Source organism: Leucopleurus acutus, assembly GCF_964270905.1.
Source record: "Leucopleurus acutus genome assembly, chromosome: 11".
Lineage (NCBI taxonomy): Eukaryota > Metazoa > Chordata > Mammalia > Artiodactyla > Delphinidae > Leucopleurus > Leucopleurus acutus.
The window spans coordinates 48,215,463-48,241,698 of NC_139152.1; the positions used below are offsets into that span (position 1 = coordinate 48,215,463).

General features: G+C 36.5%; 1 protein-coding gene across 7 annotated transcripts in view; it reads left to right on the plus strand.

Annotated features, from left to right (window-relative positions):
• The window catches only part of SLC16A7 (solute carrier family 16 member 7), a 170,317-nt gene that overhangs the window by 81,905 nt on the left and 62,176 nt on the right, over nucleotides 1-26,236 (plus strand). For all 7 annotated transcript variants that reach the window (XM_082849380.1, XM_082849377.1, XM_082849379.1 and 4 more), the window contains 2 exons: nucleotides 14,522-14,653; nucleotides 22,023-22,269. In XM_082849380.1, coding sequence (XP_082705506.1) covers nucleotides 22,053-22,269 — 217 coding nt within the window. In that variant the 5' untranslated portion in view covers nucleotides 14,522-14,653; nucleotides 22,023-22,052. The remainder of the gene's footprint in view (nucleotides 1-14,521; nucleotides 14,654-22,022; nucleotides 22,270-26,236) is intronic.

Sequence of the window (26,236 nt, forward strand, 5' to 3'; positions counted from 1 at the left end):
GCTGCTTTAGCTTCTGTCTTGAAACTCTGTCCCCTGGAACCTTCAGGCTGGACAGTGTGGGCACCATGCCAACCATCTTGTCTATTGTTTTACTCTCTCCTGGGTATCCATACATTCTTTCTCTACCTATGGCCACATAGCACAAGAAATAAAACAAAATTGTCAATTCATGCAAATAGATTCCTAGAATCATCTTCAGTTCACTAGCTCTGTAAGAATAGTTTGGAACCTCAGTTTTACCTGTTTCAGAACAAACTCTCTGCATAAATAAATATACTGTTCTCCTCTGAATCTAGAAACCTTCATGGCTCATTGCAAACATTTTAAAAAATAGAACTGCTTCAAAAATTGTAGAAAAATTGTTAACGTTTTTTCCTAACCAAATTATCTACTATAATAATTTCCCTGTTCATCAGGAGGAGCATACAAACTAGAGCAAGGTGCAAGCATGGTGGGGAATGAAGAGGGATGAAGAGTGGTTCTCATTTTGCAGCCCCTTTTAAGGTCAAGTGTGACTGAACATAATATTGCAAATAGTTATTCAACCTACAGCATTTCTTAATCTCTTATATTTGGATGGGGATCTCTCTGTTACTCCTTTGAGGGGGTCAGCTTTGGGAATAACTGGAACCAATGACATTCAGGTCATTTTTTTCTTAGGTCCCTGAGGAACATGGCTTAGTCGGTGCAAACTCCTCCCAGGATAGGGTTAGGTTGAGAGAAGTACTTTTGGGAGATTAATTCTGAAGAGAAGCTTGGTGTATGGAGAGGTGTGGGAGGGAAGGATGGGAAACTGAAGTTGAGAGAGTCCCTTAGGGGACTGTGAGGGGAACAGGGGCGTGAACCATGGTGGTAAAGAAGAGGAATGGAAAGAAAGACGCATTCAAGAGCTATTAAAGAAAAAAGACATATGCAAGAAAGGGGAAGAAGAAAGGACTCAGGGTCTTTCAGCCTAGGTACCAGCTCTTATTACAGTTAACAGACTTAGGGGCATTCAACATTTCAGTGGGGGCATCCTTCTGAACATGTCTAGGAAGCTATAAGAAATGAAGAATTATAACTTAGGAAAAGGACTGACACAGGGGATGGAGAATTGGAACACACCAAGTATAAAACATTAGCTGAATTTATAAAAGTAGAAGGTATCATGGAGAGCATGTAAAGAGAGAAGAGAGTCAACAATATAACTTTTATGAGAACTTACACATGTTGGACCTGAAGAGAAAAACTAGCTGTGGGAGAAGGTGTAGGGATATAGTGAGATAGAAGCCAGAGTCTCAAGTACAAGGTCCAATGAAGTAATTGCTAAATACCATATAAAATTTTAATGAGATGAGGCCTAGTGGATTTGGAGATTAGGAAGTCATTGCTCATCTTTAAGAGAAAATTTATTCAGTGAAGCTTGAGAGAGAGAAGAGAAGGTCTTACATTAGCAAGGAATTAGGAGTAGGTGGTAAGAAAAAAGAGGTTACAGAGAAGGATGGCCCTTGTGTGAAGTTCTGAAGTGAAGATGAAATATAGTGACAGCACAAGAAAAATAGAGGCTCTAGAGAAGGTTATGCTTTCCTACTATTTTTAGGCTTGAGGAGATTAACATTTTGTAAGCTAAAGAAAAAAAACCAGAAAAGACATTAATTAAAAGTGTGAAAATTATTGGAGCCAAATCCCATATGACAGGCAAGAGAGACTTCATTAACAATGAAGAGAAATATCTTATGATATTGCTTATATGCTGAATCTAAAAAGAAATGTTACAAAAGAACTTATTTACAAAACAGGAACAGACTCACAGACTTAGAGAAGGAGCTTATGGTTACGGGGTGGGGGGGGGGGAAGGGGAGGAAGGGTTAGATTGGGAGTTTGGAATTGACCTGTACACACTGCTATATTTAAAATGGAGGCTCAAGAGGGAGGGAATATGGGGATATCTGTATGCATATGGCTGATTCACTTTGTTGTACACCAGTATTGTGAAGCAATTATACTCCAATAAAGATCTATTAAAAAATAAAAATAAAATGGATAATCAACAAGGACCTACTGTATAGCACAGGGAACTCTGCTCAATATTATGCAACAACCTAAGTGGGAAAAGAATTTGAAAAAGAATAGATACATGTATACGTATCACTGAATCACTTTGCTGTACACCTGAAACTAACACAACACTGCTAATCAACTATACTCCATATAAAGTAAAAAGTTAAAAAAAAATGATAAGTAAATGGATAGCATGAGAAAACAAGAGGGATGCCTTTTTCTCTAGGACCCAACTGGAAGGAAAGGTTTGTTTCCAATGGCGGTAAAATATAGGAATCCCCTTCCTGTTTTTCCCAGGTTTGGAATGTTGGCATTCCTGTGAGCAGAGCAGAAAGGATGGCAGCCTGTGACTCCTATCAGCTACTTCCCATGCTGTCTGTCAGACTGGGATGTGTGGGACTGGCAAACAAGAAGTCAGAGAAAGCATCGCGCTCTCTTGTGGAGCGTGAAGGAATGTAAAGGAAGTGTTAGGGCAAGGAAGTGAGAACTCTTCATCCAACCTGCAACAAAGTTAGAACAAACCTGAGTGAACAGCCTGGAACAGAATGGTCTGCAGTCAGGCAGGAGCATATCTGGTCTGGGAGAATGAGTTGATGCTAGGATGTAAGGGGAAAGGGCAAGGTGGAAACAAAATTAAACTAATAAAATAATTTAAAGGTAGAGAAATTAAATTAGGATCAAGATGATGCTTGGGCTTATTGATATCTTCCCTGCCCAGTTGGCAGCCAAACCTGAAAGAAGGGAGCCTGCAGGCCTTTAGGAGAAAGCTAAGGGGGAGAAAGATGGATGCGGCGTGCAAAGGCGAAACGTTTCCCGTAATTTCATTCCTTCTAATTTGGTGTAGTACAAGTGTGTCATCAATTCTCAGAGGACTGTGTTTGTTTGTGTATTTTTGTGGGATTCACAGTCTTGACTAAGACAGTAAGGAAGAGGGAAGGAGAAAGAGTTTTTCTTTTCTCTGCATTTGGGATGATGCTGCTTTCTGGTGACCTTCTAGAAGTGACAAGCAGGATTGAACCAACTGATTTCTTTTCAGCGGCTCCTGTAGCTCTTATCTAGGTTATATTTAACTTTGGGTTCATTTTTGTTCCAGTCAGCACGACTTCATTATCGGTGTTCACTGAATATCATAACGGTAACATCCAGTTCTAAATACGAGGGCTTGAAATAGCGAATTCTGTGGAGCTTCACAGGGAGGTTTCCTTAGAGAGAATCGTCATGGCGAGTCTTTACGATGTCATAAAACGTGACGAAAGTGATCACTTTCAGCTCTGCCTGTTTCAGCTAGGTTTTATCGATCCTTCATAAGAAATGACTGCAGTTAACATTCCCACGATGTCACTGTCATAAGATTTATATATGTTTGACAAGAGGAATACCTTTCGGCATGTTTGTAAATAGTCAACTCATACATTATTAATGATACCTTTAGTGACTATTTAATTTCTATTGAATGTGATATTTTTATCGACCAATACATGATTGACATGATTCCCATTTGGTAGTTGTACAATATAATTTTTTTATTTAAGTGTATAAAATCTGGCAAATATGGGAACTAAAAACATATAGTGTATGAATTGAAATATTACATCATTCTTTAAAACATTTAAAATATATAATAGGTGAGGTGCTGTTTTCATTCTATCCTTGAAAAATATCTTCATGTGATTTATTGGCAACACTGAACCAAATTGTCCCACTTTTATGGGAACATATTCTATTAAAGAACATGAAAGTATGCTTCAATATTTTATCTTGATAAATAAATGAAAAACTATTCAAATATATACCAGTTCCTTTGAGGATCTTGTACAATAACTTTTATGGTAACTAAATTGTGATTTGGGAATTGAATAAAATTCCAAGCACACTTAAGGAACTAATACTTGGCCTCTAGAAGCCTCTGTGTTTCATTAAACACGTGACCCTGTCTGTGTATGTAATGGAATTCCTTCAGATGACTCTTTCAAAAGAACTTTTCTCATTCAGCCCATAGTTTGTAGAATCTTGTAAAACTTGCTCAATTAATGTCTATCTGTTCATTACTTGTTTTTGAACAGCAGATTTTTCCCAGAGAAGAGAAGAACTTTGTATTTCACATGTTAAGGAAGTCTATTAAATAGAACTATGTGTTTTAGTATCATAGAATCAAAAATGAGCTGAAAGGGACCTCAGATAACACTTAATCCTGCTCTGGCTTTTCACAAATAAGGAAACTAAGAGCCAACGTGAATGTCACTTGCTTATAGGGTTACAACACTTTTGTGACATTTATTGTATGTATTTACATTTTCCATGGTGTTATATCCTGTACGTGACATAAAGCAAGTTACAAGATATTGGAGTTATTTCAATCACTTGGTCATTTGACATTTCCAACAGTCACTCTTCCTTTCCGTCCAAGGTGATAGTACATTTTATAGTATAATGTTTTGAAGAGTATTTTTTAATTAGTTGGTTTCAGTTAGTGCAAATAGTAACACTCTCACTTCTTTGCGAGGCTCTAAATATACTGAATTATAGAAAATCTGAGTTTGTTAGAACTTCAGGGACTACACCATTGGTCTCTTTTCTACCCCCGCTCCTAAATATTTTTCAAACTGAAAGAATTTACTGGGATCTGACTTAGCCTGTAAGAGATTCTAAGAAAAGGTACAAAAGCCACACCGTTGGTTTGGTCTTTTCCTTGCTTTAGTAACCTTTGGATTTAGTTTTTGCCCTGAGGGAGTGTCTTCACTTGAGAAAGTTTTACCAAGCGAAAGATGGGTGGGGGGCTGGGGGATGTGTCTTTCAATCCTGCAAGTCCTATAATACATGCATTGTGCCTTTTCTCTTCTCATCCCTGCTTGCAAACAGATCAAATCTATCATGAATTCATTGCCTCTCCTAGTACTTATTAAACAGGGCTAATAACCACCAACTAATGCTACCAACATATTTTCTCCTTATCTCTTGTCCCAGAACCCCAACTGCATTGTGTGTATTTTCTGCCTCTTTTAAGATATCATAGGCAAAATTTTACCAAATATTTTACGTTTTTCTAACCTCTTCTAACAGGGTCCTCACCACCAGCTGTCCATCTCTAAAGCCAATGCCACATATTTTAGGATTTCGTTTTAAACACCCAACCTCAAATTTTGTTGGGGCTGACAACAACAGATATTTATTTCTTGTTTTTGCTACTTGAAAGCTATGGATCAGCTATCACTCTGGTTGCCTCTGGTGGGCTTGGCTGACCTCCAAACATACTCTTATTTTTAGCGACCCAGACTAAAGGGACACGTTCTCAGATTGGAAGGTAAAGACTACAGGTGTAAAGTCAAAACATGCAAACTTTTTAAGCTCACTCTTGGACATGGACTATACATCATTGGCTTATATTCCATTGACAAAACAAGTCCAAAGTCAGGGGGTATGGAGTATACTTGGCCTGCAGAGAAGCATGACAAGGATGGGTAGGGGGCAAATAATTACTATCAAAAAATAAAATTAAAAATTTAATTCACTTGTAAGTGTATAGTAGAAGAAACAACTGATAACTTGACTAGTTTCCGAAGAGTTTCACAGCCCTTCTCTTTGAAGTTTAAATCCTGACCACTAATACCATTTTCTTGAATCTGCTGAATGGTTACTTTTCTGTGGGCTCCAGCTTTTGTTTCCTCTTCCTATTTTGGCAAAATTACCAAATTAGCAACTAATTGAGTGTCTCCTGAAGTCTTTGGGAAGCACACAGCTGGAATGGATGGAGGGCAGAAAACTCAGGCAAGTGACCACAAGCAAAGCAAGTATTCGAACAGGCAAAACACAGGAGGGTGGAGAGGGGGTGGTGATATGAACACTTCAAGCAGTTCATGACTGAAAATTAACATGAAGACAATAGAAAGTGTATAGCTCTTAATTCTGTAAGGGCCTAGTTCAAAACAAATGCTGCAGGTGGACTTAAAAGATAGTTGACATGGTTGAATTTCATTTTCATTGTCTGAAAAATGGAGGTAATAGCTACTAAACAGAATTACAAGGAAATTTATGTTAAAGTATCAACTGTCTTACTCAGTGATGCTTACTTGTAACAAAATAGGTAACAGTAAATGTTATTTATATAGGTAATTGGTAATCAGCTAATGTAATTTATATCTAAATTTAAGTGTGGGGACCATCTCTGGGTATATTCTTTACAACTTATGCAAGAGCCTCATAATCTCATTTAGGCATAACTAAAAACAAAATGACATAAAACAAACAAAAAGGGAACTTAAAAAATGGAGGTGAAGTCTTTAAATAAAATACAGCTTCCAATTTCACTATATAACCTTACATTTTTTAAATGGTTGTAGACTAGTTAAAATTAAAATATTTTTCAAAGTAGTTATAAAACCCCAAACTAGGGCAAATCATTAAATGTATAATATTAACTTAAAGTATTTTATATATCAGGATATTACAGGGGACTTCCCTGGTGGCGCAGTGGTTAAGAATCCACCTGCCAATGCAGGGGACACGGGTTCAATCCCTGGTTTGGGAAGGTCCCACATGCTGCAGAACAACTAAGCCCACACACCACAACTACTGAGCCTGCGCTCTAGAGCCTGCAAGCCACAACTACTAAGCCCATGTGCCGCAACTACTGAAGTCCGTGCGCCTAGAGCCCATGCTCCGCAACAAACAAGAGAAGCCACCGCAATAAGAAGCCTGTGCACCATAACGAAGAGTAGCCCCCACTCGCCACAAGTAGAGAAAGCACGCGCGCAGCAACAAAGACCCAACACAGCCAAAAATAAATAAATGAATAAAGTATGCACTATGATAAATCAAAAAAAATATATTATAATAGTATTATCCTAAATTTGAAAAGAGAAATATAATTTTTCTACAATCCTCACCCTCTTACTGTGTCCTATTTTTTTCTTTTTATGTATCATTTTTGTCACATATTTTGAATTTTGCAGACATATGAGCTTTTCATTAAATATTATATAATAAATATTTCCCATGTTATAATTTTCATAACTATCACTTAATGTATGTATAATGGTTTATCAAGTAGATGACCGTAATATATTCACTGACTTTCCAAATTTGGGTCTTTAGGTTGTCTTTAGTTTTCCCATACCATAAACATGATTATTCAAGAGACATAAGGGGCAGCGGTCATAGAATCATGAGGTTACAGGGGCAGCGGTCATAGAATTATGAGGTTACAGCTGACAAAGTGCTACGTCATAGATGGAACTGAATATGTTCAGGATTCTGAAAAGAGCAGTGGTTCCCAGGTAGCTTCAGCCGTTCGGTAGGCAGAGGAGTCAATAGACCACGATGGCTCAAGAACTACAGTTTATTACATTTACTGCAGCCAACACTTGTAGGTGTGTTGGAGGAAGAGCTAGACCAGCAGCTTTTACACATTAGTGGGCATCAGGATCACCTGGAGGACTTACTATACTACAGTTTGCTGGGTCTCACTTCCAGAGCTTCGTGCAGTAAATCTGAGGTGGTACCCCAGAATCTACGTTTCTAAAAAGGTACCAGCTTACGATTATTCCGCTCAACTGGAGCCGCACTATGAGAGCTACTCCATAAGATCTGTAAGCAGGGGCCAATTCCTTTTTACCTTAGTTGATTAAAATTTAGCTAGCAGAAAAAAAAGCAGTAGAAAAAAGTTATGAAAATCCTATGTAAAATACAAATAGAACTACCTGCTACAACTCACAACCAGGTTAACAACTAAGGGGATATGTTTATATTTCATAATAAAGTTTTGTGTTTCAGCATTTTTGTAAAGTTTTGGAAAGAAAAATGAGATATACTTATTATGTAATTAAACATGTCAAAAATATATAACTACTTTCCAAAGTCACCTATTAATAGCTTTTTAGTATTGCTCTAGATAATTTGTATGCAAATAGAAATATGTAGACCTAAGTCTTCATGTGTAAGTCTTTATGTGTGTATTTAGAATAAATGGAATCATATTTTTTTATAGCTTGCTGTTATTGCATTTGTTATACTTTTAACGATATTATGTATCAGTGCCTATAGATCTACTTCATTCTTTTTACAGTTGTGTAGTACTTTATTATGGATGTGCAGCAATTTACCCAGTTTCCTAGTGACTTTCAGTTTGCCACAGTTATAAATGATGCTCCCCTGCACATCCTGTACATGTTTCTTTGCGAAGTTGTGCGAAAGTGCTTATAAGAGAGACATCTTTGGAATTGCTGGGTTCATGACTTTCATAAACGATGCCATCACTACTGCTGTATTAGTTTCCTAGGGCAGCTGTAACAAATTACTACAAACTGGTGGCTTAAAACAGTAGGTATTTTTTTCCTCACACCTCACAAGGTGTCAGCAGGACCACACTCCTTAAAGAGGCTCTAGGGGAGAATTTGCTCCATGCCTTTTCTAGCTGCTGGCACCAATCAACATTCCGTGGCTTGTGGCTGCATCACTTTCTGCTCTGCCTCATTTTCATATCACTGCCTACTTTCCATGCCTTTCCTTCTGTGTCTGTCTCTAAACTCCCTTTGCCTCTCTCATAAGAATACATGGCATTTAGGGACCACCTGGATAATCCAGGATAAACTTCTTTCTTAAGATCCTTACTTTAATCACATCTTTTGCCCTCTGGGCTTCTATACCAAAACACCATAGACTGGCTTTCTGGAGGCTTGAAAGTCCAAGATTAAGGTGCTAGCAAATTCAGTGTCTGGTGAGAACCGGTTTCCTTGTTCATAGGTGGCCATCTTCTCATGTCCTCACATGGCAGAAGGGAGATTTCTTGGGCCTCTTTCATAAGGGCAATAATCCCATTCATGAGGGCTTCACCCTCATGACCTAATTGCCTTCCAAAGGCCCCACCTTTGCCTTCCAAAGGCCCCACCTCCAAATATTATCACACTGGGGATTATGTATCAATTTATGAATTTGGCGGGGGCAGGGGGAGGGGACACAAACATTTTCAGTCTGTAGCATTCCATATCTGGTCTTCTAAAATTCATGTCCTTTGCACACACAAAATATATTCATTCCATCCCAATAGTCCCAAAGATCTTAACTCATTCCAGATTCAACTCAAACTCTGAAGTCCAAAGTCTCATTTGTATCATCTAAATCAGATATGGGTGAGACTTAATGTATGGTTCATTCTGAGGCAAATTCCTCTCCATCTGTGAACCTGTGAAATCTTCCAAATATAATGGTGAGACAGGCTTAGAAGAGACATTCCCATTCCAAAAGGGAGAAATGGGAAGGTAGAAAGGGGTAACAGGTCCCAAGTAAGTTCAAATTCCAACATTAAACCTTAAGGACCAAGAATGATCTTTGACTGGATGCTCTACCTATGGACCCACTGGGGCTGCAGTCTCACCCACACAGCACTCACGGGTCTGAGTTCCCTGGCTATGACTTTCCTGGGTTTAAAATCACATTCCAATGATCTTAAGAACAGCTCCATCCCCAGGGTACGGTGGGCATCACCCTAGTTGGGGCTTTCTGTAGTAGCCCCACCCCTGCAGTTCTCTGCCTGGGCTCTGCCCCTGTAGGATGGGCTCTTGCACCCATAGCTCTCCCTGAGTGAGAGCTCTGCCAGGCATCTTTTGGAATCTAGGTAGATGCAGCTATGCCCCCACGGCTCTTGCACTCTGTACACTGGCAGAGATGATAGGAGAATGTGGACACTGCCAACGTTCGCCACCTGTGTCCTCCATAGGGGTGGCCACCATGACACCAAACCGCAGCCCATTGGATCTGCACCTGAGGCAGCCAAGGAGCACAGAGCTGGAGTGCAGAGAGCAGAGCCCATGTTGTGAGGCAGCACCTGGCAGCACACCCTAATGTCCCATAGGTTCAGGCAGCCCCTCCTTTGAATTCACTGTGCCCTTGGGGCCCTTTTACTCTGGGCCTGTGATGGGAGGGGCAGCCCTGATGATTTCTGAATTATCTTTGGGGTTATTCTTCCATTGTTTTCCGCAATAGCTCCTGCTTCTGCTGAGATGGCCGACTAATAATATGAAATGGTGTTTTGTCCATACACTGAGTTTCTTCCAATCATATATGCTCATTCTGTTCAATATGGATGGGCTGAGAGTTGTTCAAATCTTTAAGCTCTGATTAACAATTCTGTCCTTTTGTCATTTCTCTCTTCTCTCATTTTACTGTAAGGCGTCAGGAGGAACCAAGGACACTCCTTCAACACTTTGCTTAGAAATAGCTTCAGCTAAATATCCAATTTCATTACTCACAGTTCAACACTAGAACTCGAAGATGAACACAATTCAGCCAAGATTTTTGCCACTGTATAATGAAGATCTCCTTTCTCCCATTATCCTGTAACATATTCCTCATTTACGTCTGAGGCCTCATCAGAATGACCTTTACCCTCTATAGTTCTACCAACATTCTGTTCAGGATTACTTAGGAAAGCTGAGGTTTTCTCTATAGTGCTCCTCTTTTCTTTCTTTGCTCTCACCAGAATTGCCCTTAATGATCGGTCCACTTATGGCCGTAGCCTTTTTCTAGCATGCACCTCAAAACTTCTCCAGCTTCTACCCGTTACCCAGTTCCAAAGCCATTTCCACATTCTTAGGTATTTGCTGTAACAGCACCCCATTCCCAGTACCAACTTTTATCTTAGTCTGTTAGGGCCGCTATAACAGAATACTATAGATTAGGTGACTTATAAATAACAGAAATGTAGTTCTCACAGTTATGGGGGCTGGGAAGTCCAAGATCAAGGTGCCAGCAGATTCAGTGTCTGCTTGGGTCCTCTTCCTTATTCTTAGACATCCGTCTTTCAATGTATCCTCAGTTGGTGGAAGGGGCAAGGGAGCTCTCTGGGGTCTCACTTACAAAGGCACTAATCCCATTCATGAGGGCTTCACTCTGATGACCTAATTGCCTCCCAAAGGCCCCACCTCCAGCTATCATTAGGTATCAATGTATGAATTTTGTGGGGGGTGGGGTGGAATATAAGCATTCAGTCTATAGGATCACATAAGGTATATTACATGTCCTGGAAATTAGGACATGGACATATCTTTTTGAGGGCCACTATTCAGCTCACTACAACTGCTTTTACACAATTCTAAAAGTATAGTATTATAAATCAGAGGAATTGTCTGATATGGGATATTCATCCAATTCTTCATAAATAATTAGGTGCTGGTTCATATTATTTTTTCTAATTCTCCCATTACAAAAACATCTTCAGTTAGTTTGACCCTTGTTATCAATTAGCATTCTCAGAGTCCTTTAACTACAGCACGAGTTTACACCTAAAAATAGGTTTTGTGTTACTAACATTTTGGGGGCTATGCACTATTGATATCTCTGCTGTCTAGCTGTCAAAGTAAATCAGTCGGTAGGATGTAAAAGGTGGCCCACTTTGAAGAATAAAATAACCTCCCAGGATTAGATTCCAATTTGAATTCAATTACATGTTAGAAAAGAAAAGATTTGGTTCTGTTTAATTCCCATTATAAAACTGAGTGAGCTGTCACCTAAACTTTAACATTGTACATTAATTTGATGTTACTGTATCCTTTGTATAAGAAAGAGGGAATGGAGAGCAAAAAGACCAGTTCATTATTCTCTAAGGAACGTACTAATTCCTATAGGTGGAAACATAGTTCACTTTATAGGTAGGATGTGAAACACAGCTCATGCTTTATCTATAGGCTACCTAAAAGAATTTATAGTGAAGGCGGTAGTCTCCAAACATCTATTGATTTAATTTGGGACTTAGTTTGCTAAGTACATTATTTCTGGGCTATTTTGAAGCATAAACTCCTGGATTGCGTAGACTGTTGATAAGGGTTCATAAAATTGATACAGCCTGGTTAGATTTAGGAAGTTGAAGAATTATTATTCACCAAGTATATAAAGGCACATTCTGATATTCTGTACAACTGAATGAGAAAAGGGCCTTGAATATAGCACTAGGATCTAAGCATTGACCATCACTTCAATAGTTCCTTTACTCCTTTGTCCTACACCTTCTTCTCCATAGATTAATCAAGCCATATTGATTTCTAGAAGGGAAGGCACAATTCTTGGGCTTCAGCACATCCTACCACATAAAGTTTTTGAAAAACACTTGAAGCAGACAGATGTTTTCGGTAGTCATCAAGCCACCTTTTTGTTAACGACAATGATATAGTCTGTATACTCAAAAACATTATAGAAAGGACATGTAAATAAGCTGGAATAATGATGCATTTTCTAAAGACTTTGAAGGATAGTTGGCGTTTAGTATTCCAAAGAACAGGTATTTGAATTCTGATGGACAAGACAGACAAGCATATGTGCAAGAATAGAAATTTGGAAATTCACCATAAAAATAAAACAGAAGGAGTATATTTATAAGCAGGAAGAGCAGCCTCCAAGTTGGTGTGTTAAGGTGGAATCAGTAACAATGGGCCTAACAGAAAGATACTAGTCATGGTATCAGTGTGATCACTTATTGAATATTACACTTTGGAAAAATCTCTTCGTACCTCCGATTCCTTCTGCTCTTATCTATAAATGTGATTAAAAATACCACTTCCTCTTAGTTCGTGGGATTATGATAACTAATGGAATCTTTTTAAAAAACTGAAAGCTCTAAAGCATTTTTTAAGTTCCCTGTTATAAGTAAAACCTATCATAAAACATGTGGCATATATGTGAATTGCTAACAAACCAAATTATTGATAGCTGATACCACAGCCCAGCTTCTAGCTATAGTAATTAACACTGCTTCTGTAGGGGAGAATAAGCTTTAAGCTTTATGCCTACTTGGATTCAGTCTCCAAAATTGTTTCTTTCCTGAATTAAAGGAAAGCTTTCCTATATTAAGGATTGTTGTTTCTTCTCTTGGTTTTTTCATCAGACACACAAATTTTAAAACACTGACTTTCATTTTTAAAACTAAGGACCAATCTATGCACTGTACGAGTTTATTTGCCTAAATGTGTATAAAAATATGATAGTTTAATAGGTATTGAGAAAGAGATGTAAAATAGATTAATATAGTTATAACTATCACAGAGGATTCCTGGATTGTTGGCCAATTTGTTGAAAAAACCTCTGGATACGGGTTGGTCTTTCTGGAGGAAACTAGACCAGTCAGGTTAATAAAGCTCTGTGACGATTGTGTAGAAATGTTGGTGAGCATTTAAAATGTGGCCTTGTCATGTTCGCTTGTTCTGGCCCCTATGCTGACCTCCGTGAACCATGATGATAATTAAGCATAGATGGAGGGTCGGAGCCCAGTTGTCAGGAATGCCTGAGGCTTTCCTCTGAGGCTTTGCCCTAAACTCCAGGCAACTCTCTCTGCCAGAGGGAACTGACAGAAAATGTATTTCCTCCAAATATAAGAAGGGTTTTCTGCATTTGGATGGGCCGGTCGCTTGTGGTAGGGTGGAGCTACCACCCTTAAATTCCTCGGCTTAAAAAACTCACAAAGGCTCCCAAGCCTCTTGGTAGGTCCAGAGCAGATGTAAGCCTCTTCTCCCTGCTGTTATCCCAGATGTAGGAGACCTACTGAGTGTGAACTCTCCATTCCTAGCATAAGTTAAAACTTTAATTCCAGCCTTATCTATTTCTCAGATTTTATCCATGACTTTCTAATTCCACTACTAATCTTCATTCTAATCCCCACCCTCAGTTTCTCACTGACTAGGCAACTAGATCACAGGCTTTTCTCATCCTCTCATACAAACGTCATTTGGCCTGGTGGTTGCATCGACTTCAACACTTTAGGATAAGTGGCCCTGGATGCAAGGCAGGCAACTGGGTATTTAACTGACAGAGTTAACTTTTCCTTAGCTTTGATCTCGGCAAAGGAATGCTTGACCCAAGCAAAATAAACCCTAAGTACTAGCATCTGTATACTCAGTACCAGATTTAAGTTGAAATAAAGGCATTTGATGTATTAGGGAGATTTATTAGCATATTCATCTATCACCCAGATCTGATTAAGACATTTGGTTTCTAAATCATAAGATTTCTAAAATACTTTTTGTTTCATTTTCATGACTCAGTGTGTCTCATTGTAAGGCATGTGTATTATTGATAGTGTTTCTAATAACTCTCTTTTAAATTTTATATTTATTTTCATTGTCAATAGATATTTTATGAGTTGAATTTTAGAGCAAATTATTTAAATGAGTATAGGGAATTATTTGAGTGACAGCTAATGAATGCCAGTAAATTTCCTTCTCACAATGGTAGATATGTAATTTACCGTTATTTATTTAAAAAAACCCTAATCTTCATTTCATACTTCTAATTTTTTTTCTCCTGCACACATTTCATCATTTTGTTCATACCTAATAATTCAATCAATAGATTGACAAATATATATGCACATATATATATATTCAATTTTGTTAATTATTAAAACAGGGTCAAAATTTATTGGATGAATTAAAGGTAGTGACCCTAATGAGGCTTCTGGACCTCAATTATATATGTAACGCCTGTTTTTCTATTTCTTTAGATAATCCAGAGTCTGCTCTACCTCTCTTCGTTTGTATTGCCTTCAAATATCACATTTCAAGCAATAGTGACAAGGTTTAACAATATCACACATAATCCAAAGAAATCTGTTCAAGAGAGCATCTGTCAACAGGTAAAATTATACTTTTCACTCTGTTTTTCTTGATTATGCCCACAAATAAAAGGAACAAGACACGACAGACATAAGTTGTATAAAATATTACAGAATTGTGCACAGGAAAATAACGTGAGGCCAATGAGTGTATATGAATTGGGTCTGAACTATTGGTTAACTCAAGAGTTGTTAATAATGAACAGGTGATAATCTTGGAAGTGGCATTTTTCAAGGGTTAATTGATTTTGGTCTACTCTGCAATGATTCAGCTAAGAGATTGTAAGATGTCAATTTAAATGGAAGAAACAAGACAGCTGGAGATAAGGAAGTGAAGAGGTATCTGAGTGGTGACTTGCAACCAGGAGGATGCAATTATAATTAAAATCAAGTAAATATGCTGGAGAAAGAGTATAAAAGATCATATACTGAGATAAACTGGTGAACTATGAAAAAATAATACAGAAAACAAAGTATTGAGGAAAAAATAACTCCATCATATAATGCTTTTTTAAAGGCTACTTCACTTTTCTATGAACATAGATTTCTGTCTATAAAATGGAAATCCCAACATTAACCTAGATCATTAGTAAATTTCAATATTAATAACATGATTTGAATATTAGTAAACTTCAATATTTATATTGATATAATGATTTTAAAATAATGGATTTAAGATTATTTAGAAATGTTGTTTATGATTTGTGAAATGGCTGAAAAATAAATCATCCAGTTGTATTTCTAAGTGTTTACTCCAGAATATAGAGGTGATAAAAGGTACAATAGTTTAAAATCATAAATTAATAATGAAAGATGTTTTAGATTCCTTTATGCAAGCAGGAAAATCACAGAATGAGGACTTTAAACCTCATGATAGTTTTTATACTCTGATAATACAACAAAAAGTAGTTTACCCCTTACAAGTGCCATTTGGTATTTCTTTAGTATTATTCTAGATTTATTTGATTTCCATGCAATAAGAAATTTGTCTACTTTAAAAATATAGTAACAAAATTCAATAATATATAAATTCAGATTATTTAGACAACTTTCAAAGACCGAGTGCTATTTTCAGCTGGTTTAGCCAATACTTACAATCTGTCTCTTTCCTCCTCTGTCTTCCTTAAGTATTATACTTTTTAAAAGATGCTATTTCTGGGCTTCCCTGGTGGCGCAGTGGTTGAGAGTCCGCCTGCCGATGCAGGGGACACGGTTTCGTGCCCCGTTCCGGGAAGATCCCACATGCCGTGGAGCGGCGGGGCCTGTGAGCCATGGCCGCTGAGCCTGCGCGTCCAGAGCCTGTGCTCCGCAACGGGAGAGGCCACAACAGTGAGAGGCCCGCGTACCGCAAAAAAAAAAAAAAAAAAAGATGCTATTTCCAGTGCTCATATGCTGTAAATCCATCATGTTGGATTAACTGATGACCAAAGAGAAACCAAATTACATAGATAGATGATAGATAGATAGATAGATAAATTTTTATTGTTTCCAATAAGGCAAAAATGATTACAAAAGCAGACCATAAACATTCTGAAGACATTCAAATCTTTTCAAAATCATTCTTTGACAAGGTACGGTGTTTTGGATCGATCTGAACAGTTGGCATCTGTAGAATATGAATGAGCTTACAGAAGGTCCCTGCTGTGATGTGTCCATTTTTGAATAGGATGTACACTATGTGCATTATTTGTCTGTGGTGAAAGCTTCTCATTTGACCTTAATGCTATAGTTTTCCTGACATTTTGGGTAGGTTTCTAACATACAAATGTATCCATGGAGAGAATTTTTCAAGTTATTTTATTACAGTCTTGAAAATCGTCTTTGACTCTTTTGACCCATAAGAATATTTTAGACATGCAGAGAAGACATAATAAAAAATACCTAGTTTTTTTTTTTTTGCTTGTTTCCTCTTCTAAATACATTAACCAAGAGTATTATTTCTAATTCTATTTATGTAATTTTAAGAGTCAGCAGTGATTAGTGAAATCCAGTCCCTGACATTATTGTTTTACTTGGGTCTAGTTTCTAATATTTCCTGAGCTTTATTTTAGTCTTATTTGAAAGATAGGTACAGCATCTTATAGGGCTTTTGTAGAAATTTAACTGAGCAAATAAATATTTAATAAGCACTTAGCAAGAGTACTCAATATTTGAGTCAGAGATCCCTTTATTCATTTTTGTATACCTATAGATTAGGTTATAGGTTAATTCGATTATAATACATTTAAATCAGTAAGGTAAGAGACAAGCAATTTGAACTTTTGAAACTATTCCATCTAATTAATGTCACTATATCTAGAGCCATATCGTCTGTATGTATGTAGTCAGAGAGAAGTAACTTGTTATCATGCTTTTATTGTATCTTCTTGGAAAAATAAAATGGATTTGCCTTGCCTCTACCATTTAAAACTTTTTAAATTATAAAACATTTCTATTCACAGTCCCTAATAAAAAGGTAGATGCCTTTGTCACTTCTACCCCAACTTCTGAAACAATAATTGGAGGTGGCTTTCCAAACAGCACTTCTAAATGTATGGGTATAAAAACAGATGTAAATGGATATAAAAAGAAAAAACGGGAGGGAGAAGATACTTTCTCTGTAAATCATGGTGCCAATTGAAGACTTTATTTGATAGTATTTTATTCTGGTTTATACTTTTGCATTTTCCATATTTTGTAAAAATTGGAATGCGCCACTTATCTAATCAAAACAAGAAAAAGAACTTAAAGACAAATAATAAAAAATAATAATGAAAAAGCAGTATATACAATTAGATCTGTATGATCTATATGATTACAATCTTATTTAAATTCATCAGAAATATAGGAATATAGAAAAATAATGTAAAGAGATATGCAAAATTACTAATAATATTGTGTAAGGTTAGTGTGATTATGTACAATTTCTTTCTTTTCTTGGTTTTCTAGTGGTATTCTATTACAGGGATCAGCAAACAATAAACCTTGGTCTAATTTGTAAATAAAAGTTTATTAGAACATCCACACCCATATTTTTATAGTATTTTCTGTGGCTGGTTTTGCACTAAAACTATTAAGATGAGTAGTTATGAGAGAGACCATACAGCCTGCAGAGCCTAAAATATTTATTATCTCACCCATTACAGGAAATGTTTGCTGATTCTTGCTTTATAACTATATCAATGTTATAAAGTGAATAAAACAAAATAAAATGTAATTGTTGATCTAATTCAAAAATAGAATAGAACCTTTACCACAATTATCCAAAAGGAGAAATAAAAGAAGGCAATAGAAAAAGCCAACAGATATGCCAAAAACCTACGCGAGGATTATTCCATTCCTTGGTTCAGCATTAAACTGGAAGGAAAATCCAGAACTATAAGTATCAGTTAATGAGATCGGGACAAACAAATGGTGATTAAGTACTCGAAATCCTAGTCAGAGCAATTAGGCAAGAAAAAGAAATCAACATCCAAATTTAAATGGAAGAAGTAAAATTGTCTGTTTGCAGATGACTTGACCTTATATTATAGAAAACCCTAAAGACTCCACCAAAAAACTGTTAGAACTAATCGACAAATTCAGTAAAGTTGCAGGATACAAAATCAATATATAAAAATCAGTTGTGTTTCTAAGCACTAACAATGAATTATTGGAGAGAGAAATTAAGATAACAATTTCATTTACAATAGCATCAGAAAGAATAAAATACTTAAGAATACATTTAACCAAATAGGTGAAAGATCTATACACTGAAAATTATAACACTGATGAAAGAAATTGAAGACAGAAATAAATGGAAGGATATTCCGTGCTCATTAATTGGAGGAATTAATATTGTTAAAATGTTCATACTACCCAAAGCAATCTACAGATTCAATGCAATCCTTATCAAAATTCCAATGACATTTTTTGCAGAAATAGAACAATCAATCCTAAAGTTCATATGGAGCCACAAAAGGCCCCGAATAGCCAACCAATCTTGAGAAAGAACAGCTGGAGGTATCACACTCCTTGATTTCTAACTCTAATACCAAACTAATAAAAACAGACACATAGATCAGTGAAACAGGATAGAGAGCCAAGAAATAAATCCATGTATTTTGTCAATTAATTTTTGACAAAGGTGCCAAGAATATACAATGGGGAAAAGACAGCATCTTAAATAAATGGTGCTGGAAAAATTGGATATCCACATGCAAAAGAATGAAACTGAACCCCCATCTTACACTATACCCAATAATCAACTCAAAATGGATTAAAGACTTGAACACGACCTGAAACCATAAAATTCCTAGAAGAAAATATAGGGGGTAAGCTCCTTGACATTGGCCTTGGTGATGATTTTTTTGGATTTAACATCAAAAAGCAAAGGCAACAAATGCAAAAATAAACAAGTGAGACTACTAAATGAAAGCTAAACTAAAAGCTTTCTGCACGGCAAATTGTCCACAAAATGAAAAGGCAGCCTGTGAAATGGGAAAAAATACATGTAAACCACATATCCAGTAAGAGGTTAATAGCTAAAATATACAAGGAACTCATACAACTCAATAGCAAAAAACACAAATAACCCAATTTTAAAATGGGCAAAGGACCTGAATAGATATTTTTCTAAACGAGATATATAAAAGGCCAACAGGTACATAAAAAGGTGCTTAACGTCACTAATCATTAGGGAAGTGAAAGTCAAAACCAAAATGAGATATTACCTCATACCTGTTAGAATGGCTATTATCAAAAAGACAAGCAATAGCAAATACTGGCAAGAATGTAGAGAAAACAGAAGCTTTTATGCTGTTGGTGGGAGTGTAAACTGTTTCAGCCTCTATGGAAAAAAGTTTGGAGGTTCTTCAAAAAATTAAAAATAGAACTACCATATGATTGAGCAGTTCTACTTCTGGGTACATATACAAAGGAAAGGGAATCATTATCTCGAAGAGATATCTGTATTCCCATGTTCACTGAAGCATTACTCATGGTAGCCAAGATATGGAAACAAACTAAGTGTCCATTGACAGATGAATGGATAAAGAAATGTATACACACACACACACACACACACACACACACACAGCGAAATATTATTCAGCTTTAAAAAATGATGAAATCCTGCCATTTGGGACAACATGGATGAAACTGGAGAGCATTATGCTAAGTGAAATAAGCTAGACAGAGAAAGACAAATTCTACATAATAACACTGTAGAGATGGAGAGAGGATGGTAAAAGTGTACAAACTTTCAGTTATAAGATGAGTAAGTTCTCAGGATCTAATGTGTAATATGGTATCTATAGTTGATAATATTGTGCTGTATAATTGAGATTTGCTAAGAAAGTAGAATATAAAGTGTTCATACCAAAAAAAGTAAATATATGGGGTGATAGATGTATTGATTAATTTGATTGTGGGAATCCTTTCATAATGTATATGTATGTCAAATCATGTTACACATTAAATATATTACACTTTTATTTGTCAATTATACCTCAGTAGAGCTGAAAAAACTCAAGAAAAAAAATGTGATTAAAGCTGAATGTGTCAGAACTTCCTTGCAGATATGTCTGACTCACATAATGTAAAATAAGCATATTAATCTTCAGCCCTGTTATCTGTTAATTGCAGATTATATCCATTTCCCTCCATCTATGAAATACTGTAAAATATTATGTTAAAAAGGCTTAGGTATATTTGCCAAAATTAACATTCAGAAAAAGAGTGAAGGTAATAGTTGTCTGCATTGTTACTTCCATTCTAATACTCATCATCATAGTATTTATTCTAGGGAAACGGTGCTCTACCTATTTTAAGTTTCATTTTTATCATTTTGCCTATATGAGTTTCTGAAGGCAAAGTCCTTGGGTAGAACTATGGACAAATTAGAAAACTTTAAAGAATGTTTTCACTCAAAATATGGAAGGTGCGTATAGAAGATCACCAAAAATATCTTAGATACAGTTTGACATCAAACAAAAATTAAACCTCTCTGTCTGTTCATAGATACCTGTTTAGTTTTTTGGTAGGTTTCCTGAATTAGTGGCAAATTTAGCTTTTATTTGCTTATTTTCTATATTGTCTTACCAAACAGACAAGCGTTTCCTTTTTCCTCTACATTCCAATTGAAAAATATTCACAAATGGAATGAGAGTAGTAAAAGGAAGATGCTGAGAAATATTGGCGATTACAGCTAAAGATCAAGCAAGCAGCATCGCTCTACAAAGGAACATTGATGTTAGGGAACCAAGATTTTTTTAATTTAATTTCAGTTGTATTAAGCTATTTGTGATCATTTCTTCCACAAGAGAGTGGGTGCTCTGTACCATAAAGCTAGCAGTTAAGTGTTCCTAGGCATATCCAAAAAGAAAGTCCTTTTCTTTGAATAAAAATAACATACCGTCCATTTGATTGGGAGCGTATCATTGCTATGAAGAATTCGTAAAATGTATCATTCATAAAATGATAGGTATCACCAGTTTTGGAAGTGCATTAAAATTAATTCATTAGAATCACACAATTTCTAATCCTATAATTTTAGAAAATAGATCTATGCTAAAATGTCTTTAAGTATTGTCAATTATTAAAAGTGGAGGACTTCCCTCGTGGCTCAGTGGTTAAGAATCCTCCTGCCAATACAGGGGACACGGGTTTGAGCCCTGGTCCGGGAAGATCCCACATGCTGCGGAGCACCTAAGCCCGTGTGCCACAACTACTGAGCCTGAGCTCTAGAGCCCACGAGCGACAACTACTGAGCCCACGTGCCACAACTACTGAAGTCCGCGCCCCTAGAGCCCACGCTCCACAACAGGAGAAGCCACCGCAATGAGAAGCCTGCGCACCGCAACGAAGAGTAGCCCCCACCCACCACAACTAGAGAAAGCCCGCGCGCAGCAACAAAGACCCTACGCAGCCAAAAATAAATACATAAATAATTTTTTTTAAAGTGGAAAAATTCTAAAATATGCTTACTATTTAATTCTGTGAAATTCATCAGATGTAATGTAAGGTCTTCTTAACCTTTGTATAGAAAATCTTAAATGTTTCGGATTAAGAAATTATTCTAAGTGATGACAGCTTCATTTATCTTAGAAATCAGACTGAGATAGCTTTTGTTTTTTGGTTGGTACTTTAGTATAATCTGAATTCTTAACGTCTCTTTGAGTAATTGTTGTTTCCATAAACAAAATGCTTTCAATTTTTAACCCATAAGAAAGTTACATACCTCACTCCAATTTTTTGGTTAATTTTCTGATAACTTTCTGAGTACCAGAGTATTAAAAATATTTATGAAAAAATTACATAGTTGTAGTTAATAGAATAAAAATATAATAATAATATTATTTTGATAACTACCAATAGTGATTTATGAAAATGGAAATATGGCTTAAACTGTTATTTCATTTTTTTAATGCAGGTTACTTGAATTCCAAATAGAGGAGTGGAAATGCCACCCCCAGCAGGCTCCCCACCACCGCATCCACCTCCTGATGGAGGATGGGGCTGGGTAGTGGTTGGAGCAGCTTTTATCTCCATTGGATTTTCATATGCATTTCCCAAAGCTGTCACAGTTTTCTTCAAAGAAATTCAGCTAATATTCAACACTACCTACAGTGAAATAGCATGGATATCATCCACTATGCTAGCTGTTATGTACGCAGGAGGTAAGGTTCTTTGGACTAAATACAATTCTGGTTTAAGAAAGCAATTGCTCCATGCCACAGTATTTTACATGTAGTGCCTTGGTACATTAAAGCCCTGTTTTCATATTATCCTCACTTAAAACCAACCAGAAGTATAATTAGGACTGAAGTTTTAGTGATTTTAGTAATTCAACATCTTAAACTATTCACTTTATTCTGAGTCTTACTAGAGTATTTATTTGAATGAGGATGTCTTTGCACAAACTAAGATTTATTAAATTATGGAATTTTCAAGGGTGGTACCTTTCCATTTAATTTGGAATAGAGTCTATACTATAATGGTAGTATCATTTCCTAATATTGCTACAGTTGCTTTTTTCTGAATGAAACTCAAGTTGCTGACAATCTATAAGCCTAGAAAGTAATTCACTTTAAGTTGCAAAATAGAGTGTTATCATGTACATTCTGGATCCATTCAAGTTCGTGTGAATAAAATAATTCCTTATCTCTGTAGTACTTACTAAATATGACATTTTTTAATTTAAATGGTTGCCTGACGATTATCTTGTTACATTCCATGTTCAAATGAGGGTATGATGCATAAGGAATAATGAATAAACAAGTACCGTATCACTTCTGTTAAAAATTATTGGAATTATTAGTTCATTGCTATGTCACCTATCTGCTTGAAATCAATCCTTACAGCAGACCAGACTGTCTACAGTTTTCTTTTAGTCACTACTTAAAATATTTAGATTTTAGGGTTTTCATTTTAGATTTTTAGGGTTTTCATTTTCAGCTGGATATTTGACTTTAAGATACAGATATACACTCGGAATATAAGCACTTAAAGAAATTATACAAATCATCTTTCAATGTCTTACTTTACAGGTGAGGATAATATGGTTCATAGTGATGGGGATATACCGTTAGGAGCAATATCCAACGCAGGTTCATATTTACTTTCAGTTAAGGCCTCTCTAAATGCTTGCTATGTGTCATATGACCTGATTCTTTTAACATTCTGTGAAATAAGAATTACTTCTTTCCATTATATAGCCAAGGAGATAGAAAGATAAAGTACTTTTCCCAGGTCAAGCAGCTCATTAGTGGCAGATAGAAATTGAGACCCCACACGTGTAATCACTCTGCTCTTCGGCCTTTCTCTTACCTCCATAAAGTAAGTGGCAGAGCCAGGTCTGTGCAAGGCCTTCCACAAACCTGATTTAGGTACTGCCCCACCAAGGTCGTTTGTTTAGTGACATAATAATTATTCTTTAGGGTATTATCTTTTTATTGTACTGCCAAGGTAAAAATTTGATCCCCAAATAATCCTGCGTGTGTGTGTGTGTGTGTGTGTGTGTGTGTGTGTGTGTGTTAGTGGGTATTTTCTACTTTCTGTATGTCAGTGATTTTACGTTAATCCACTGTATGTCTCCATTACCTTTTTGGTTAGGTTAAATTGATGCATTTCTGTTCCAGGACCAAAAGGTAACTTTAAAGTGCTATTTGGAAATGTCAGGGAAAACCTTTGCTTTTAAAACACTTTCTGAGATTCTCCACTAGACAGTTGCTTTAAAGGTTGTACCTGTGTTATCTCTGATGACTGTAGAAACAGTAGATACTGTACGCTGGTCATATGACGTTCTTCCAGTCCCAAGCTGGCTCTAAAAGGAGGCTTAGAATGAAGAACAACGTAATTACTTTTCTCAAACCAATAAATCTCAATGCCAAATTGTAAGTAAGTAAATATATATTTATCATTAAATAACTGTTTTTATTTTATTTGTGCTCTGATTTTCCCATTTTTAATACATACAATATAAATGTTAAAAAACACAAAAGAGAAGTTTTTTGAAGTTCATCAAGAAAACTTTAGTTTGGTAAAATAGCAATTTAGAAAAAACTGCCTTAAAATGTTTAGGGTAATAGATGAATAAAATAGGTGTAAATTAAAGATCCACGGGGATTTTGTATCTAGTTGTTTTAAGAAAGCAATGCTAGACACATGACAATACTTAGTACGTAGTGATTGAAGTTGATAATATCTAGGTGAGTTCTGAGTAAGTAGTTGGAAAAAGTGCTTAGAGTCCTTACTCATTAGACCTGAGGCATTTTGTACATCATCTCTGCTATGGAGAAGAGTCATCAGAAATTCACGTACCCTTTGGTCTTTCCCTTAAAAGTAGAAAAGTAGGGCTTCCCTGGTGGCGCAGTGGTTGAGAGTCAGCCTGCCGATGCAGGGGACACGGGTTCGTGCCCCGGTCTGGGAAGGTCCCACATACCACAGAGCGGCTGGGCCCGTGAGCCATGGCCGCTGAGCCTGCGCGTCCGGAGCCTGTGTTCCGCAATGGGAGGGGCCACAACAGTTAAAGGCCTGCGTACCGCAAAAAAAAAAAAAAAAAGTAGAAAAGTAATTCCAGGTCCATTGCCTGCTGGATAGAACTGTTACTACCTGCCATGTCCACTGTTGCATGGAGAACTCATACACTTACATGGTTTGTTGGAAATAACATCCATGTCTTACCTTGATAATTAGTTTTTAATTTTTCTAACAAGAAATATTGGTACATTTAAAACTGTAATCTCATTATGAAATCAATTCCCCTTATGTGGGTGCAGATAATTTTTTCCAGAAACATAGTAACTATTTAAAACAAAAAGTCTGACAGGCTCAATTAATCGAAGACACAGACCTTGGTCCTGTTACTAAAGTGGCAGTGCTTTCCCAAGTATGGTCCACAGATTTTCTGCTTCTGAATCATCGGTCTGTTATTAAAAATGCATAGTTCTGGGTCTTATCCCAAACCCTTTTTTATCCGAATTTCTGTTGGTAGAGTCCAGAAACTTACATTTCAACAAGTATCTCTGAACTGTTGTAAGAGCAAATCAATATTTGATTTAAAAATATTGTATTTAAATTCTTCTCTAATATTTGAAAAATCTCTACTTATAGAGGCCTTTTAGGCTGATGATTATGAAATAAATTCAAAGATGTAAAGCAAAAAGGCATATAGTTTACTATGAAGTATAATGAGTCTCTCTACCAAGTAACTGAAATATTGTGTTCAACATAGTGCTAATTACATTAGCCTAGAGAACATCTAAGATCTGACACTCATTAGGGCTTAGCACTCAACCTATTAATCACCATGGTGGGGTCACTGGGTAAGACGGAGTATGTTCAGAGGCTTGGCCTGTGATGTCAGGGCCGGAGTCTCTTGTAATAATTAGTTGGCATTTGGGCCTTGGTAGCAAGGTATTATTTTCCCTTCTTATGTCTGAATTAAAAATGAAACTAATAAAAGGCATGCAGGAAGGATGGAAAAGAATGCAAATTATGTTTACCCTTTATTTCATCCTTAGAATAACGGCATTAAATTACAGTACCCCATCTGGCCATCCGTATGGTCTCCTGGAGCTCTAACGAATTTCAGCAAATAGGTCAAGGAGAGTGGTCACCCCATTAATAAAGCACTAATTAGAGGTAGAAAACATATTAAGATTTAAAGTTTCCACATTGTTTAGACAGATATAAGGATTTATTTTGTAAACAGTGATTATGTTGGATTATCTTTTAGTGCAATGTGTGTCTTTGTTACTATACCAAAAGATAATGTGAACATGGTTAGCTACGCAATGACAGAACACAGATTTGGTGCTGCCAGTCTCTGTGAGTACCTCATGTTATTTTTCTGGTAATATCTGTTATGACTTGGAAGAATCAGCCATTCTAAAGTGGAGAGTTGGCTTTATCTCCATGGCAACTTACTCTTCTGTTTTACGTGAGCAGTACCTGCCAATTGTGCTAAAGGAAGGGTGATGGTTTTATGATGGACTACTATACCCAAGGGACCAAACATCAGACCACTGAGCTTATTTGACTGGAGGCCAACAAGCAAAAGGTTTTAGTCATAGGAGGTTGATGGCCATAGTATATAATGTGTATTTTTCTATTCTTTTTAAAGTCTAAATAAGCTCACTATAT